The sequence below is a fragment of the Nothobranchius furzeri genome, chromosome 14 (genome assembly GCF_043380555.1).
Source record: "Nothobranchius furzeri strain GRZ-AD chromosome 14, NfurGRZ-RIMD1, whole genome shotgun sequence".
Lineage (NCBI taxonomy): Eukaryota > Metazoa > Chordata > Actinopteri > Cyprinodontiformes > Nothobranchiidae > Nothobranchius > Nothobranchius furzeri.
The window spans coordinates 652501-664854 of NC_091754.1; the positions used below are offsets into that span (position 1 = coordinate 652501).

General features: G+C 42.7%; 1 protein-coding gene across 4 annotated transcripts in view; it reads right to left on the minus strand.

Annotated features, from left to right (window-relative positions):
• Positions 1 to 12354, minus strand: part of spegb (striated muscle enriched protein kinase b) — a 50845-nt gene that overhangs the window by 31129 nt on the left and 7362 nt on the right. The window contains exons 2-12 of one of the 4 annotated variants that reach the window (XM_070543889.1): positions 5479 to 5565; positions 5143 to 5203; positions 3490 to 5024; positions 3238 to 3381; positions 2946 to 3128; positions 1872 to 2038; positions 1674 to 1762; positions 954 to 1129; positions 536 to 796; positions 308 to 466; positions 4 to 193 (exon numbers count right to left, since the gene is read on the minus strand). In XM_070543889.1, coding sequence (XP_070399990.1) covers positions 4 to 193; positions 308 to 466; positions 536 to 796; positions 954 to 1129; positions 1674 to 1762; positions 1872 to 2038; positions 2946 to 3128; positions 3238 to 3381; positions 3490 to 5024; positions 5143 to 5203; positions 5479 to 5565 — 3052 coding nt within the window. Of the gene's footprint in view, positions 1 to 3; positions 194 to 307; positions 797 to 953; positions 1130 to 1673; positions 1763 to 1871; positions 2039 to 2945; positions 3129 to 3237; positions 3382 to 3489; positions 5025 to 5142; positions 5210 to 5478; positions 5566 to 7522; positions 7660 to 12354 lie in introns of those variants that run through there. The other 3 variants (XM_070543890.1, XM_070543887.1, XM_070543888.1) reach the window with 3 other exon arrangements.

Genomic DNA, 12354 nt, shown 5'->3' on the forward strand with positions numbered 1-12354 from the left:
TACATCTGAGAGGAGATGGCTGGCCGTGGTTCTTGTATGTAGAGTTCAGCAGAGTTCTCTGCCTCACCATGACTGTTACAAGCTCTGACTGTGTAGAAACCCTCATCGTCACTCGTCACATGGGAAATAATCAGCGAATGGCGCCCACCTTCCTGGAGAACACGAACGTCTTCACTTTCTATCAGGGGCTGGTCTGAAATGGCAAAAATCCACAAGAAACTGTGTTTCATAAAGGCCTGGATACAGAAACACACATGAAAGATAACAAACGCTGAAATTATCAGGTACATTTATTACATTGTCATACCAAAATGACTCCAGAGGACCGTAGGAGGTGGCGTTCCACTGACTTTGCAGTCAAATCGAGCATTCCGTCCCTCAATCACTTCCAGGACATCCAGCTTACGAGTAAAGAGAGGCTCAAGGGAGGGGATGACTTTGAGTTTACCAGATGATGTCACTTCCTCTAAAAGTAAGAAAGATAAATTATTTAGTAATCTCTCATTATTGTGATGAACCCAATCCCTGGGCCTGCCTTTAGCTGTGCTGAGCTTGCACATGTACGTCCCGCTGTCGTCCTCGTGAACCGAGTTGAGCAGCAGCCTGCACTTTCTTCCATCAAAGTGCATCTTACAGTTGAGCAATGCCGGCTGGATGAGTTTCCCATCTGCAAGCCAGTCCACATCAGTGTCCTTAGGTCCAGTGATGTGGCACTCAAACAGAACCGTGTCCCCGGCCTTTGCTGTGATGTCCCTGACTGGGCGGACAACAGCCAGACCTGGCTCAACTGGAGGGGCTGCAGACGAACACGGAACATTGAAAAGTGCCGGATTTAATGAATGAAACAGTTCAGTTACAGACAAATTGAAAGTTTTCAATCATGCAGATTTGAGTCCAAATAAAGAAAAACCTTAAAGTTGTGAAAATCGTGTGAAGTGACGGGACTCTCCTACCTTTCACCTCCAGCCTTCCTTCACACTGCTTCGTGCCATACTCGTTGATGATCCTACACGTGTAAATCCCGGAGTCGGACCTCGCTACTGACTTGATGGTCATTTCAAACGTGCCGTCTGTCGTCTCACGCACAATGTGTCGTGGGCCGCTTTTAACAGTGACTCGGTCCCTCAGCCTGGAAAAGGTTAAAGGAGGAATGTCACAAACACAACTTTTGTTCTTCACCAAGATGATACATTCTCCATGAACAAATGGAATTTTGAGTCAAACGTAGAAGAATAAATGTAGAATCAAATAAATAAAACTAGATAAAAGAATGTAAAAACACAGGGACAGTGTCACACTCTACAATCCAAAGAATAGAATATTTTTTATTAACATTTAAGCAGTTCTGACATTAACTAGCAGACTGTTCCAAAGTTTAGGGGCATTGACTGCAAAAGCCCGGTCACCCCAGCGTTTACACTTGGATTCGTGGTTTCCATAATGGTCCCACACGGGTTTGCCATAGATTTTAACAGACCCTACGTGTTTACAGAGGGACCCAGACGGCTTGACTCGCACATGTGCCTTTTAAAATCCATGGGGGCAAACCCCTATAGGGTCACCATGGAAACCGCAGACAAACCCTGTTAGCACCCGTGCGGTGTGCCCAGATATATCCATATGGGGCCCACCTATGAATGCTGGCAGGGACCTGATTTTCTGAAGGAACCTACCAGTAAAGCATGGGTTTGGGTTGCCCACTTATTCGAACAGTCATGGTGGCTTCCTGTCCTTCAATGACAGCTTGATCCGTTATTGTTGCCTGTTTAAAATGTAAGATAGAAAACTTCAAACTTTATCTGAAAACACAAAGTTAACTGCAGATCGTAAAGACGGAGGACAGAGGATTGATCTGCTCTGGATGGACTCACCAGAAATGAAGGGGGCTCTCTGAATCGTGTGTCAATAGCTCGTCTTGTCTCTTGGACTCCAAAGTCCATGGCCTCTTCCAAAGGACTCAGATACTCCTCATCAGATGTGATGGGGCTGCTGATCTCCATCGGAACGCCCAGAGTTCCTCTTGGCTCGAGCACAGACTCTAAAATCAGACATCATTTTAGTTTCTATGTTGCACAAACGTTAAGAATTACTATCCTTTGTCTCTTTAAATTAATATTTTTTTCTTGGTGTTGGAGTTCATGAACACATCTCGCCCTATAGCTGTGATCCGGAATGCAGCGTAATACAATGCCAAAAGAATGGTGTGGATTCACAGTGAGTGGAGCTGGTGGGACTCAGTGGGCAATTTATAGGTTCACTTTCACCTCTTAGTTGCTATGGTAACTATAAGTGAGGGTGTTCAGCTGGAATATATGGCATGCACACGTCTCACTCAGGAAGATAACAATAAGGGAGTAGCAGAGAAACACAATGCCAGTGTGGGAAGAGAAAACACAATACACCGTTCTGTCCGCTGGCCGCTTTGTGAAAATGTAGACCACCTTTAAACGACCGCTGAGTGGGACGGAGTCCTGCTTCATTATGAGAGTCTTTAGAAACGATGGCATTCCTGTTATTTTATCTGACATAACCAACGTTATATAGGAAAATGATAAAAGCAATGTAAAGTCCTTTCATCTCCATAGTCCCATTGATTACTTGAGCCAGGCAACATCCATCCATCATCATTGGTGCCCACCTGCAGCAGTCCCTGATTAGAAGGGGAGTACCCCCTGGACAGGTCTCACGGTGCCACTTAAACCCAAAGACACATTCATGCCCACGCCTGCACACCTGTGGCTGAGTTATCATGCATGATTTTGATTTGTAGCTAGGGATCAATAACCATGGGGAAAATTAGGTGTGCCCACTCTGTTCACAATAGACTCAGCTTGAGCCCAAGACCATCTTGCAGAGGGGCAGCTGCCCTAACAACCACTCCATAGCTGTTGTTGAAGAAATAAATATGTTCATTTTGGCATACGTCATGCAAATTTTGAACTTACCTGCTTTAACTAACAGAGTGGCACTGCTGGATGCTCTTCCCACCTGATTAACTGCACTGACACAGTATTTTCCACTATCGCTTGTTTTTGCTGATTTTATGAGCAAACTGTGTCGTTCACCCTCCACTTTTACTAGACAATGTGCGAATCCTGAAGCATCAATGTTGTCCTTTGTCCAAGTGACTTAAACAGAGAAAACAATGAAAAGAAATTAGTCCTCTTAGCTACCCACTGTTTAAATGTATAATTCAAAACATATTTTGCTGTTTAACCACTATACAACTTGTGGTACCTTCAGGACTAGGGGTTCCTGCAATTATAGCTTTGAGTAGCACGTCTGCCCCAGCAGATGCTACAGTGTCCTGAAGGGGAAACTCAAACACTGGAGCCTCCATTGGGTCTTCTTCAGCAGACATGTAAGAATCATCTGAGGAATCTGCACATTGCAAATAGTTGTATTTCATTTAAAAACATTGGAGAGTTTGAAGCAAACAGACTTCATACAGTGATGAGAAGCTTTTTCTTTACCTTAAGCAATACATACCTAACTCTGGGGACAAAGGTCGAGAGTGACGGCCTTTTCCTTTAGCCTTTGGTTGTTTTCGCTCTTTGGAACCAGCACTCATCTGCTGGGGCTCACTTGCCTTCTTAGGAACATCCTCTTCCATCCTTTCCTCCTCAACAATAATTGTGGGGACTTTTAACTTTAAAATCTGTCTGGAAGGCTGCACTTCCATTTGTTCCTCTGTTGGACTGACTGAAGCTGTCCTTGGAGGTTTCAAAGGACTTTGAAGAGAAATATCTTGCGTGATGACGGTCCTTTTCTGTACTAGAGGACTTTCAGGTCTAGTTTCTATTTTCCTGACTACCACTTCCATTGGTGTCTTCCTCCCTGAATTCTCCTCCCTTTGGGTTGTTTGTGCAAGAGATTCTTGAAAGTGTGGGGATTCTTGCATTCGAGATACTCTTTGAACCAGCGGACTTGGTGGCCTTCGTTCAACTTTCCGTAATGTCATTGCAACATTTGGCAACTCCTCCCTTTGTTGTTGACGTAATGCCGGTGAGGATGACCTCTGAACGATTTCTATCACTGGACTGACTCTGTTTAACTCTCTCACTGATCGTTGTCCTGGTAAGTCAGATAGGTGCACCGACTCCGGGGGCCCAGCAGCCTCTCGGCCAGCTGTTAGATCTGTTGAGCCGGCGTTCACGGATTTTTGAAGGTGGAATTGCTGCAGTGCTTGTGTTTGTTTATGCTGCACCAGTGGGGGACTTGATTCCCTCTCTCTTTGTTCCTTCACCCACTGTACCCGTTCCCTTTCCTGTAGTTTTTGTAGGACTTGTGGAGGAATTGGTTCGATTTTTCTAAAAGGTTGGCACTGTTTACCCTTCAGAGTGAGTTGTTCTGTGGAAAATGATTTTTTCAGATGGGGCTTCCCAACAAGTTTTTTGATGCGGTGCAGCTCCTCCGTGAACTTGTTTTCGATGTCCTGAACTTTTTGAGAGTAGCGAGGTTTCTCTTCCAGTGAAGCAGCCCTTTGTCTAAACATGGATCTTCGTTCAGCAGCATCCTCTTTAAGAGCCTCCCTAAGATCTTCCCTTGAACTTTCTCGGGAGATGCCCAACCGGCTTCCACCGTCGTCCGAATCTACGGATCCAGCATGATTGAAGCCTGCCCATGATCTTCCTGAGATAGATCCTTCTGGAATATCAAGACTTCGTCTGCGCTCCTCCAAGCCACGGACCTTCTCGAAAACCTTCGAACTTGCCCTTGTAAGCTTTGGAGAAGGTCTCAGAGCAAACTCCTTCCGGGAACACTCACTCAGTGGAGTCTGTGGTCTGGAATCCTGAGTACCTCCTTGGGACACACTTTTTGGCTGTCGAATCTTTTCTTCAAACTCCCCGGGAACTGTGTCTTGATATTCCGATGGCACAACAACTTTTTTACGCAAGCTGACTGGAGTAGTTGAACCAGAGCGGCTTGGCATTGGAGAAGTGGAAGTGCGTTTGACCATTCTTGGGGAGGGTGGTGGAAGGACATGCGGGAAAGATTCTCTTGAAAAATCTTCTGACTGGCTTCTAAAACAGAGGATTTAAAGCAAACTCTGTTGGATTCCGTGGGCATTTATTAGTTTGTAACATGAAATTTCGATCCAGCATGTGACGTATTTTTTAAGTGCTAAGGTTTGTGTCTTACCTGCTGGAGTAGTCTTCTTGTCCTTGTGTTCTAATCATGTCCTCACCAGATTTGCCCATCACTGTTTCTCATGAGAAATGAAAACATCAAAGGATTAGAAATGTAACTATAGGGCAACATTCATCATTGAAAGAAAAAAAACAAAGTTGGTGATGTGCATGTAACAAATTGGACTGGATTCATATATGTTCATATATATTTTTTTCTATTCCTCATTAGATTATGTGAACTAAGTCTGTGGACATTATTCCTCAAATATCTGCCGCTGAATAAAAAGTATTATGGAATAAAAGGAAAAGGCAAAAGGACAAAAACAGCTGGAAACGTCTTGGTTACCATTAGGAACAGCCTGGTCCTCAACATCGCCACCATCTTCTTTGGTCTCAAATTCTTCTCCACCTTCATCCTCTGTTGTTTCAGAATCTGAAAAGTCGTCATTAAACAACAATATTATTCAAAGGAAGCACGATGATGCTGATGATGATATTTTTGGGCTACTTAATCTCATGATTTATATGCAACAATGATGCAAAGAAGGGGTTCTTTGTTAATATAGAAACAAACTATTCGTGTCAGTGAACACTCTGTTTAGTAAAACACAATCCAAAATCCAAACGCTTGTTTGAAGTGATCGCACAATGCAACCCCCCAATTACAGCCATTTAAAAATGCTAATTTTACATTTGGTTTTGAATTCATTCCAGCTTGTAATTGGGCCTTTTGACGGACTTTACATTTAGTTTCAAAAACGCAAAAGTTGACCGGATAAACAAACGATAATATTCTGCTGCCCGGTTTCTCTGGCCTTGATTCCTGTTACATCAGCTGCTAATTAACATGAGAGATGAAAACAAACCCTCTGATAAATATAACTTTCATTTTTAGAGTCATTGTTTGGACTGAAAATAGAAAGAGCTACTGAGTCATGGGCCTCCAAGCGGCTCTCATGAGGTGTTTGCTTCTCAGTAGGTGGAATCACTAATAAGAACAAAAATGATGCTGAAAATGCACAACAGAGTGATGCTGGTTGTTACTGAGAAATAAAAACATGTTTATATAAGTTTGGTAGAAAAAACTAAACATTTTTTTATGATGCATTTGATGCAAAATATTGTCTGCTCAAATATTTAACTAGAAATGTATCTGCACTTGCATGCAGAATCTGAATCTTGCATCCTGAATCAGAGGTCATTCTGGGCTCCATTACCCTCTGATAAATGTCCTTCTTGTTGCATGAGATTTACCTAGTTAATGTCTGAGGTACATTAAAAACGCAGCATGAGAGCTGACTAAGGGGCTGCACAATAAAAGCAGACTTATAATACAGTAAGTAAAACGGATCAAAACAAACAACAATAAAACAGAGCAAGAGAAAAACAATCAGCCAAATGCCAAGTCACAGAATTGAGTCTTCAATAGCGGGTGAAAGACGGTGCCTGAAGAGTGTGGGGCAGCACCCCTGTGATTTGGACCTCATGGTGGGTTTCCGAAGAGACAGGAGCTCAGCAGACCTCTGGGCGCTTGCAGGAATGCAGGGCATGATTAGGTCTGACAGATAAGATGGTGCAAGACCATTCCAAGCTTTTAAAACAAAGGTCAGGGCTTTGAACTTGACCCATAAATGAATTGGGAGCCAGTGTAGATGGTCCAGGACAGGATTAATGTGGAGTAAATTGCATGTTCTTTGCATGTATTTTTTGATTTTTGGTCTTAATTGTGCAGCTTGTGTCTTATAGAAGTGTTTAAGATTGTTGCAACAAATCTGAGTGACAAGATAGAGTTAGTTTTTTTTTAAATTAGCTTTTATATGAATTTGAAAAACCTTTTTATTGTGAACGTTTACGTTAGTTTGGACTCTTTTTGTAGCTTCCCCACAAATAAACTAAAATGTCAATACAGGGATAAACGTATGGACTTGAGTCACATTCAAGTTCAGCAACTTTCTACTCAAACTTTGACACTAATAATTTTCATCTTCACTGGGACTTGAAAATAATTGATATTTTACAGAATATAAACAACAACGTGGTCCCAAATTCAGTGGATAAACAACAATTCCAAGCAGGGTGAAGAATTTCTTTCAGACTCATAAATAAACATGAAAAAAATGAACAATTTCTGTGGTTTTAGTGAGAATGAGTCGGTTTGAGGGTGTTTTTATTCCTAATAGCTATAATGAATGTATATCAAAGTCATGCATTTAATTATTTAATGAAAAGGGCTTCAGCAGGTTTGTTTAAGCACCACGACTGCCTCTGGCTCAGCCTGCTGAGACAAATAGTCCAGTTGTCAAGGAGAAAGAATATTTAACTCTCCACGTTTAATTAAAGGTGAAACTAGTTCATAATCAAAGCTTAGGGAAATTAAAAACAACACTTGCCTGACGTTTTCTTTGGTCAGATTTGATTTCATGGCCACTCTTGGTTTGTCCTCCGAAGGTATACGTTTATGATTTTTGCCTTGGCTCAGGTTCAACAGCAGGGTATTCCCCGAGACGCACTGGGGGTTCCGAGCCACTACTATTCAACTAAATAAGGACATTTTGCATGCATACGGATCAGTTTCTGATGTGCTCAAACTCTGCAAACAAACGGGCAAAAATCCTCCCCATTTAAATGCAAAGAAGAATAAAAAGGAGGCACTTTGTCCCTGAACAAGTCAGAGTCGCAGCTGGTCCTTTGAGGGGATCCATTTCTGAAAAGCGTGGAGCGCAGACCTCCATCCGCAGGTGGAAACGTCTGTTGAATTCATATCATCCACTCTGAGGGAGCCCCTGTGTCCACACAATAGCCAGCGGCAGTGTAAGCATCTTCCCTCGCCGCGTTCCACCCCACAGGCAGAGCACACCGATAGGCAGAGAAACCAGTGGGAGTGATCCAGCCCTCCTGAGATCAGTGTTCTACAGCACTGGTTGACATCTCTCATCGTTCCCTTCCTCCCCAGTTGTCTTATTCTCATACTGGTGTAATGAGCCAATGTGGTGTTGTCAGCTGAAAGAAGAGGGGGAGATTCACTGCAAAGGAGTCCTCCTCACTCCTCTGCATTGGTAGAAGCTGTTAGCTCTCAGCAAACGTGTTACTGGCTGACTACACAAGCTGTGCTCAGCCCTCACTATGTAACAATTATCCTCACAACCATTTAAACTGCTGCTGATGTCGGATCAGTTTAACGTGATCCGTAGAATATTCTGTAAATCTCATCAGGATTTAAATTTAATTAGCAATCCTGATAAAACATAAAAGATATCCTGCCTCCTTCCACCACTGAACATAAATCAGTGTACAGAAATAGTGACGCTCGCGGTGACGTCTCAGTTCCCACAGAATCACGTTGTGCTAAGTAACAAAATAACACCCTGCAACTATAAATAAAGCTGTGCTTTTTTAAAAGCAGCTCATTTGAAAGCTACTTAAAAAGTAAAAAAAACTCATTAAAATAGCTGAAAACAAAAGAACGAGAAGCATTAAGGTTCGAAACACCAGCTGATTTGTAGATTGTGTAATCTCAGGTCATATGAGAGTGTCTTTGTGTCTCCATGGCAACTAATTCATGTGCATGGTCTAATTTTCCACACTGTGTGACCGAGACATTAACCTCGGCATGCTGGGATGTTTTGGTGTTTATCTCGGCATTAATTTTATTTTATTTTGGCAATAAGGAATTGATCTAATGGAATATGCCTTTTCAAAGCTGCAGTAGTAAATTTGGCAAACAAATTAGCTTAAAACACTTTTTCATGCCCCTTAACAACGTTTTAACACATCATAGCTATAAATATATAGTGGAACTTTAAAAAAGTGAAATAAATTAATAAAATGGTTCACTTATATTTGTCTAAAATTTTTTGCTAATAACGCGTTTTGGACCAAAAGCAACTATTGGACCATCAAGTTGTCGGGTCTCGCCGAACTGCCGCACTTCCCTGGGTCCTCCACTCATCACACACCTACATATGTAGCAACAGAACACCACTGGTGCGACAGGTTCTCCGCTCAATAATATCAGAGAAGGAGAAACAGCCGGCTGCTGCCACTTCAACTGTAGGGCAAACTACCAGAGTCCCAAAAAGAAAAACACCGTTTGAAGTCACGGACAACAAAAGACGTTGGGACCTAAACAGACTGGTGTTTAAATGGTAAATGGCCTGTATTCGATATAGCACCTTCTAGAGTCCTGGAACCCCCCCAAGGTGCTTCACAACACAGTCAGTCATTCACCCATTCACACACACATTCCCATCACTGGTGGTGATGAGCTACATTGTAGCCACAGCTGCCCTGGGGCGCACTGACAGAAGCGAGTCTGCCGTAAGTGGGGAGGAAGTTTAGCGCTCTCTCGTTTACTGTGGTAAAGTGGGTTTCCAGTTCCAGCAGAAAGGTCTCAAGGACGATACACGAGGGGAGGGGTGAATGTTCTGTGACCATGTTTGCGTTGAAAACCTAGCTTACACATAGTTTGCAGATTGGCTTTAACAGCTTTAATGTCTCAATAACAATGTGAGCGCTAAATCCTTAGAACATCATCAACACCAGGGGCGGCGTTAGGCCCGGCTACTTGGGCTGAAGCCCCGGATGTTTCATGAAAAGCCCCGGATCTAAATCGCGGAAGTAACATGCAGTACCAAAGTCCAACAGAGAGGGAGCAGCTGGCAGTAGTTTGTATACAGCCTGCCTGAGCCTCCACCACTGAAGAAGAAGCCCTTCAGCAGCCGGCTTCTTCTACACTCTCTGCCTGAAACGCATGAGTGAAGATGGACATAAGGACGTGTTTTAGACCAAAAGTACGGCGACAGATCCCCAGCTTTGATGAGACTGGTGCTGACTCAGGTTTGTGAGTCTTATTTGAAAATATTTGTTGTGCTGCTGGTTTGCCTAAAGTTAGCTTACTATCAGGTAAAGTTGTTGGAGAAAGAACGGGAATATTTACTATCATCTCACACTAAACACTAACAGGAACAATACTCTGCCCTGAATATGCTTAATATGTAGCTTCAGATTAAAAATTATGTGGTACAAGACACATGTGTATGATGTTGACTAGTGCGTGTCACGTGTGTGTGTGTGCGTGTGTGTGCTAAGCCCCGGATCTTCTTCAGTCCTAAATCCGCCCCTGATCAACACATGAATTGAATTCATTCACATTGCTTCCGGCTCTTGGAGAGTACAGACGCCTTTTTCTCCTCTCCCTCCCTCTTATCCCAAGGCTCTTTGTCCTGTCTTGTGTGCACGGTGCTTCTGCATTTTTTCTGGATTTTTCTGGAAACAGGAAATTATTAAAAATGAATCTGGTCAGCTGGTATCTCAACGCGATAGACAAAATTTTTTCAACAATGAGAACAGGAGAAGGGGCTCCCAGATGCCCCTCTGGGACAGAGCCAGCTGGGCATATCATGGACTCCTGGAAACAGTGGAACCCGATCTGCTTCTCCCAACTGTCTGTAGAGGATTCTGAAGATGTCTGAATACTCGTGGTTTTGGTGTCAGGATTCCTGCTGTTTGGCCTGAGCGGTTACCTGGCTTACCGGAATATTAACGAGCTTTCGAGGAATATTGGCTCAATCCCGGACCTCAGGGATGGAATGCATCGTGCTGTGAACACACAAACTCATATAATTGTCGAGATGAGTCGTAAGCTTGGAACTTTGGCTGAGATTCAGGCTCTGGCACAGAAAGTGGATTCCATCAAGGAGCGAGTTGATGGATCAGCACGGATCGGGATAGATTAATTACGCCATTATTGGATCTAGAGGGGTTGATGACCAACAGAATTCTAAGGCAGAGAGGAAATTATCTCTGTCTGTCCCCAAAACAATCCTTATCTGAATCTGGTACACTTGGAACCTGTGAGGCTGAAGTAAAAACTCCCCCCTGAGAAGAAATGTGGAATGCTGCCGTCGCTAGGCAACTCTTTCTCCCTCTCCCAGCCTGGGCGGGACTGTGACCGGTGAAGGCCGTGGAACCGTATCTAGGAGTCACTGTGCTCTCCAACCCATTAATCTCCCTCCCCTGTCCAAATGGAGGTGATAAGCGCTGCTCCATGCGGCTGCACACACCGAAGTGAGAATCCCAACCCTACCTCCCCACCTAGTGGGCACCTATGTTGTATAATGTCTGAAGTGTGTGCATATCTGTCTGAGGTGTTTTTTTGCACAGCAAAGCTGCCCTCTCGGGTGAGAGTAACACTGAAGTGCCTTTTTCCCCCTCCCCCCGATTCTATTCTCATATAAACCCTCTTGGGATTAGTAAAGTATCTTTGAATTTAATTGAATTTAATTGATCTATTACGGTAGTGCGACTCGGGTTGAGAATGACCACAGTCACCAATTCTCGTCATGTATGTATGCATGTATGTATGTATGTATGTATGTATGAATGATCTCAGAATTGTTTATGTTTATGTTTATGTATTTAGCAGACGTTGTGTGTACTGAAACTCTAATTTCCCTCTGGGATTAATAAAGTATTATTTGATTTAATTTAATAAAGCTTTTCAAGGATAGCAGAAGTTTTTTTTTTGTTGTTTTCTTTTTTTTATATTTAAAGTTTTTATTATTTTCAGATTTTTTATAACATACAACAACATACAAAAACAAAAGAAAACACACAGGCGTGTTCACCCTTGTTGTTAATGCCTCCCACTTTTCAAAATTTGTTTTAACTTTTGACAACACTGGGTTGAAATTTAGTGAAGGCAGTTCACCTAGCTCTTGGCATAATTGCATCCCCAAATGTTTCATGCCTTTAGGTGTCCATTTAAATTCAAATTTCTCCACCATATGTGAATAGCACAGACCCGACAATGGCACAGCCTCAGACTTGGACCAATTAACTGTATATCCAGAAACTTTTGAGTAGGATTCTAGAGTGTCCATTAAATGTGGTAAAGATGTAAGTGGATTAGTTATCGTTGTTAGAATATCGTCTGCATAAAGAAGTAATTTGTGTTCAACTTGGCCCGTTCTTATACCTTTAATATCACTATTTGACCTAATACTCACAGCTACCGTTTCTATAAATATAATGAATAATAGAGGACTGAGAGAACACCCCTGTCGGGTCCCAAGTGACAAACCGAAAAAAGGTGAAATAATTCCGTTGGTTATAACTGCCGCCCTCGGCTCTTTATACAATATTTTAACCCAATTTATAAATTGTGACCCAAATCCAAAGTTTGATAAAGCAGAAAAAAGAAAACCCCATTCAACTTTATCAA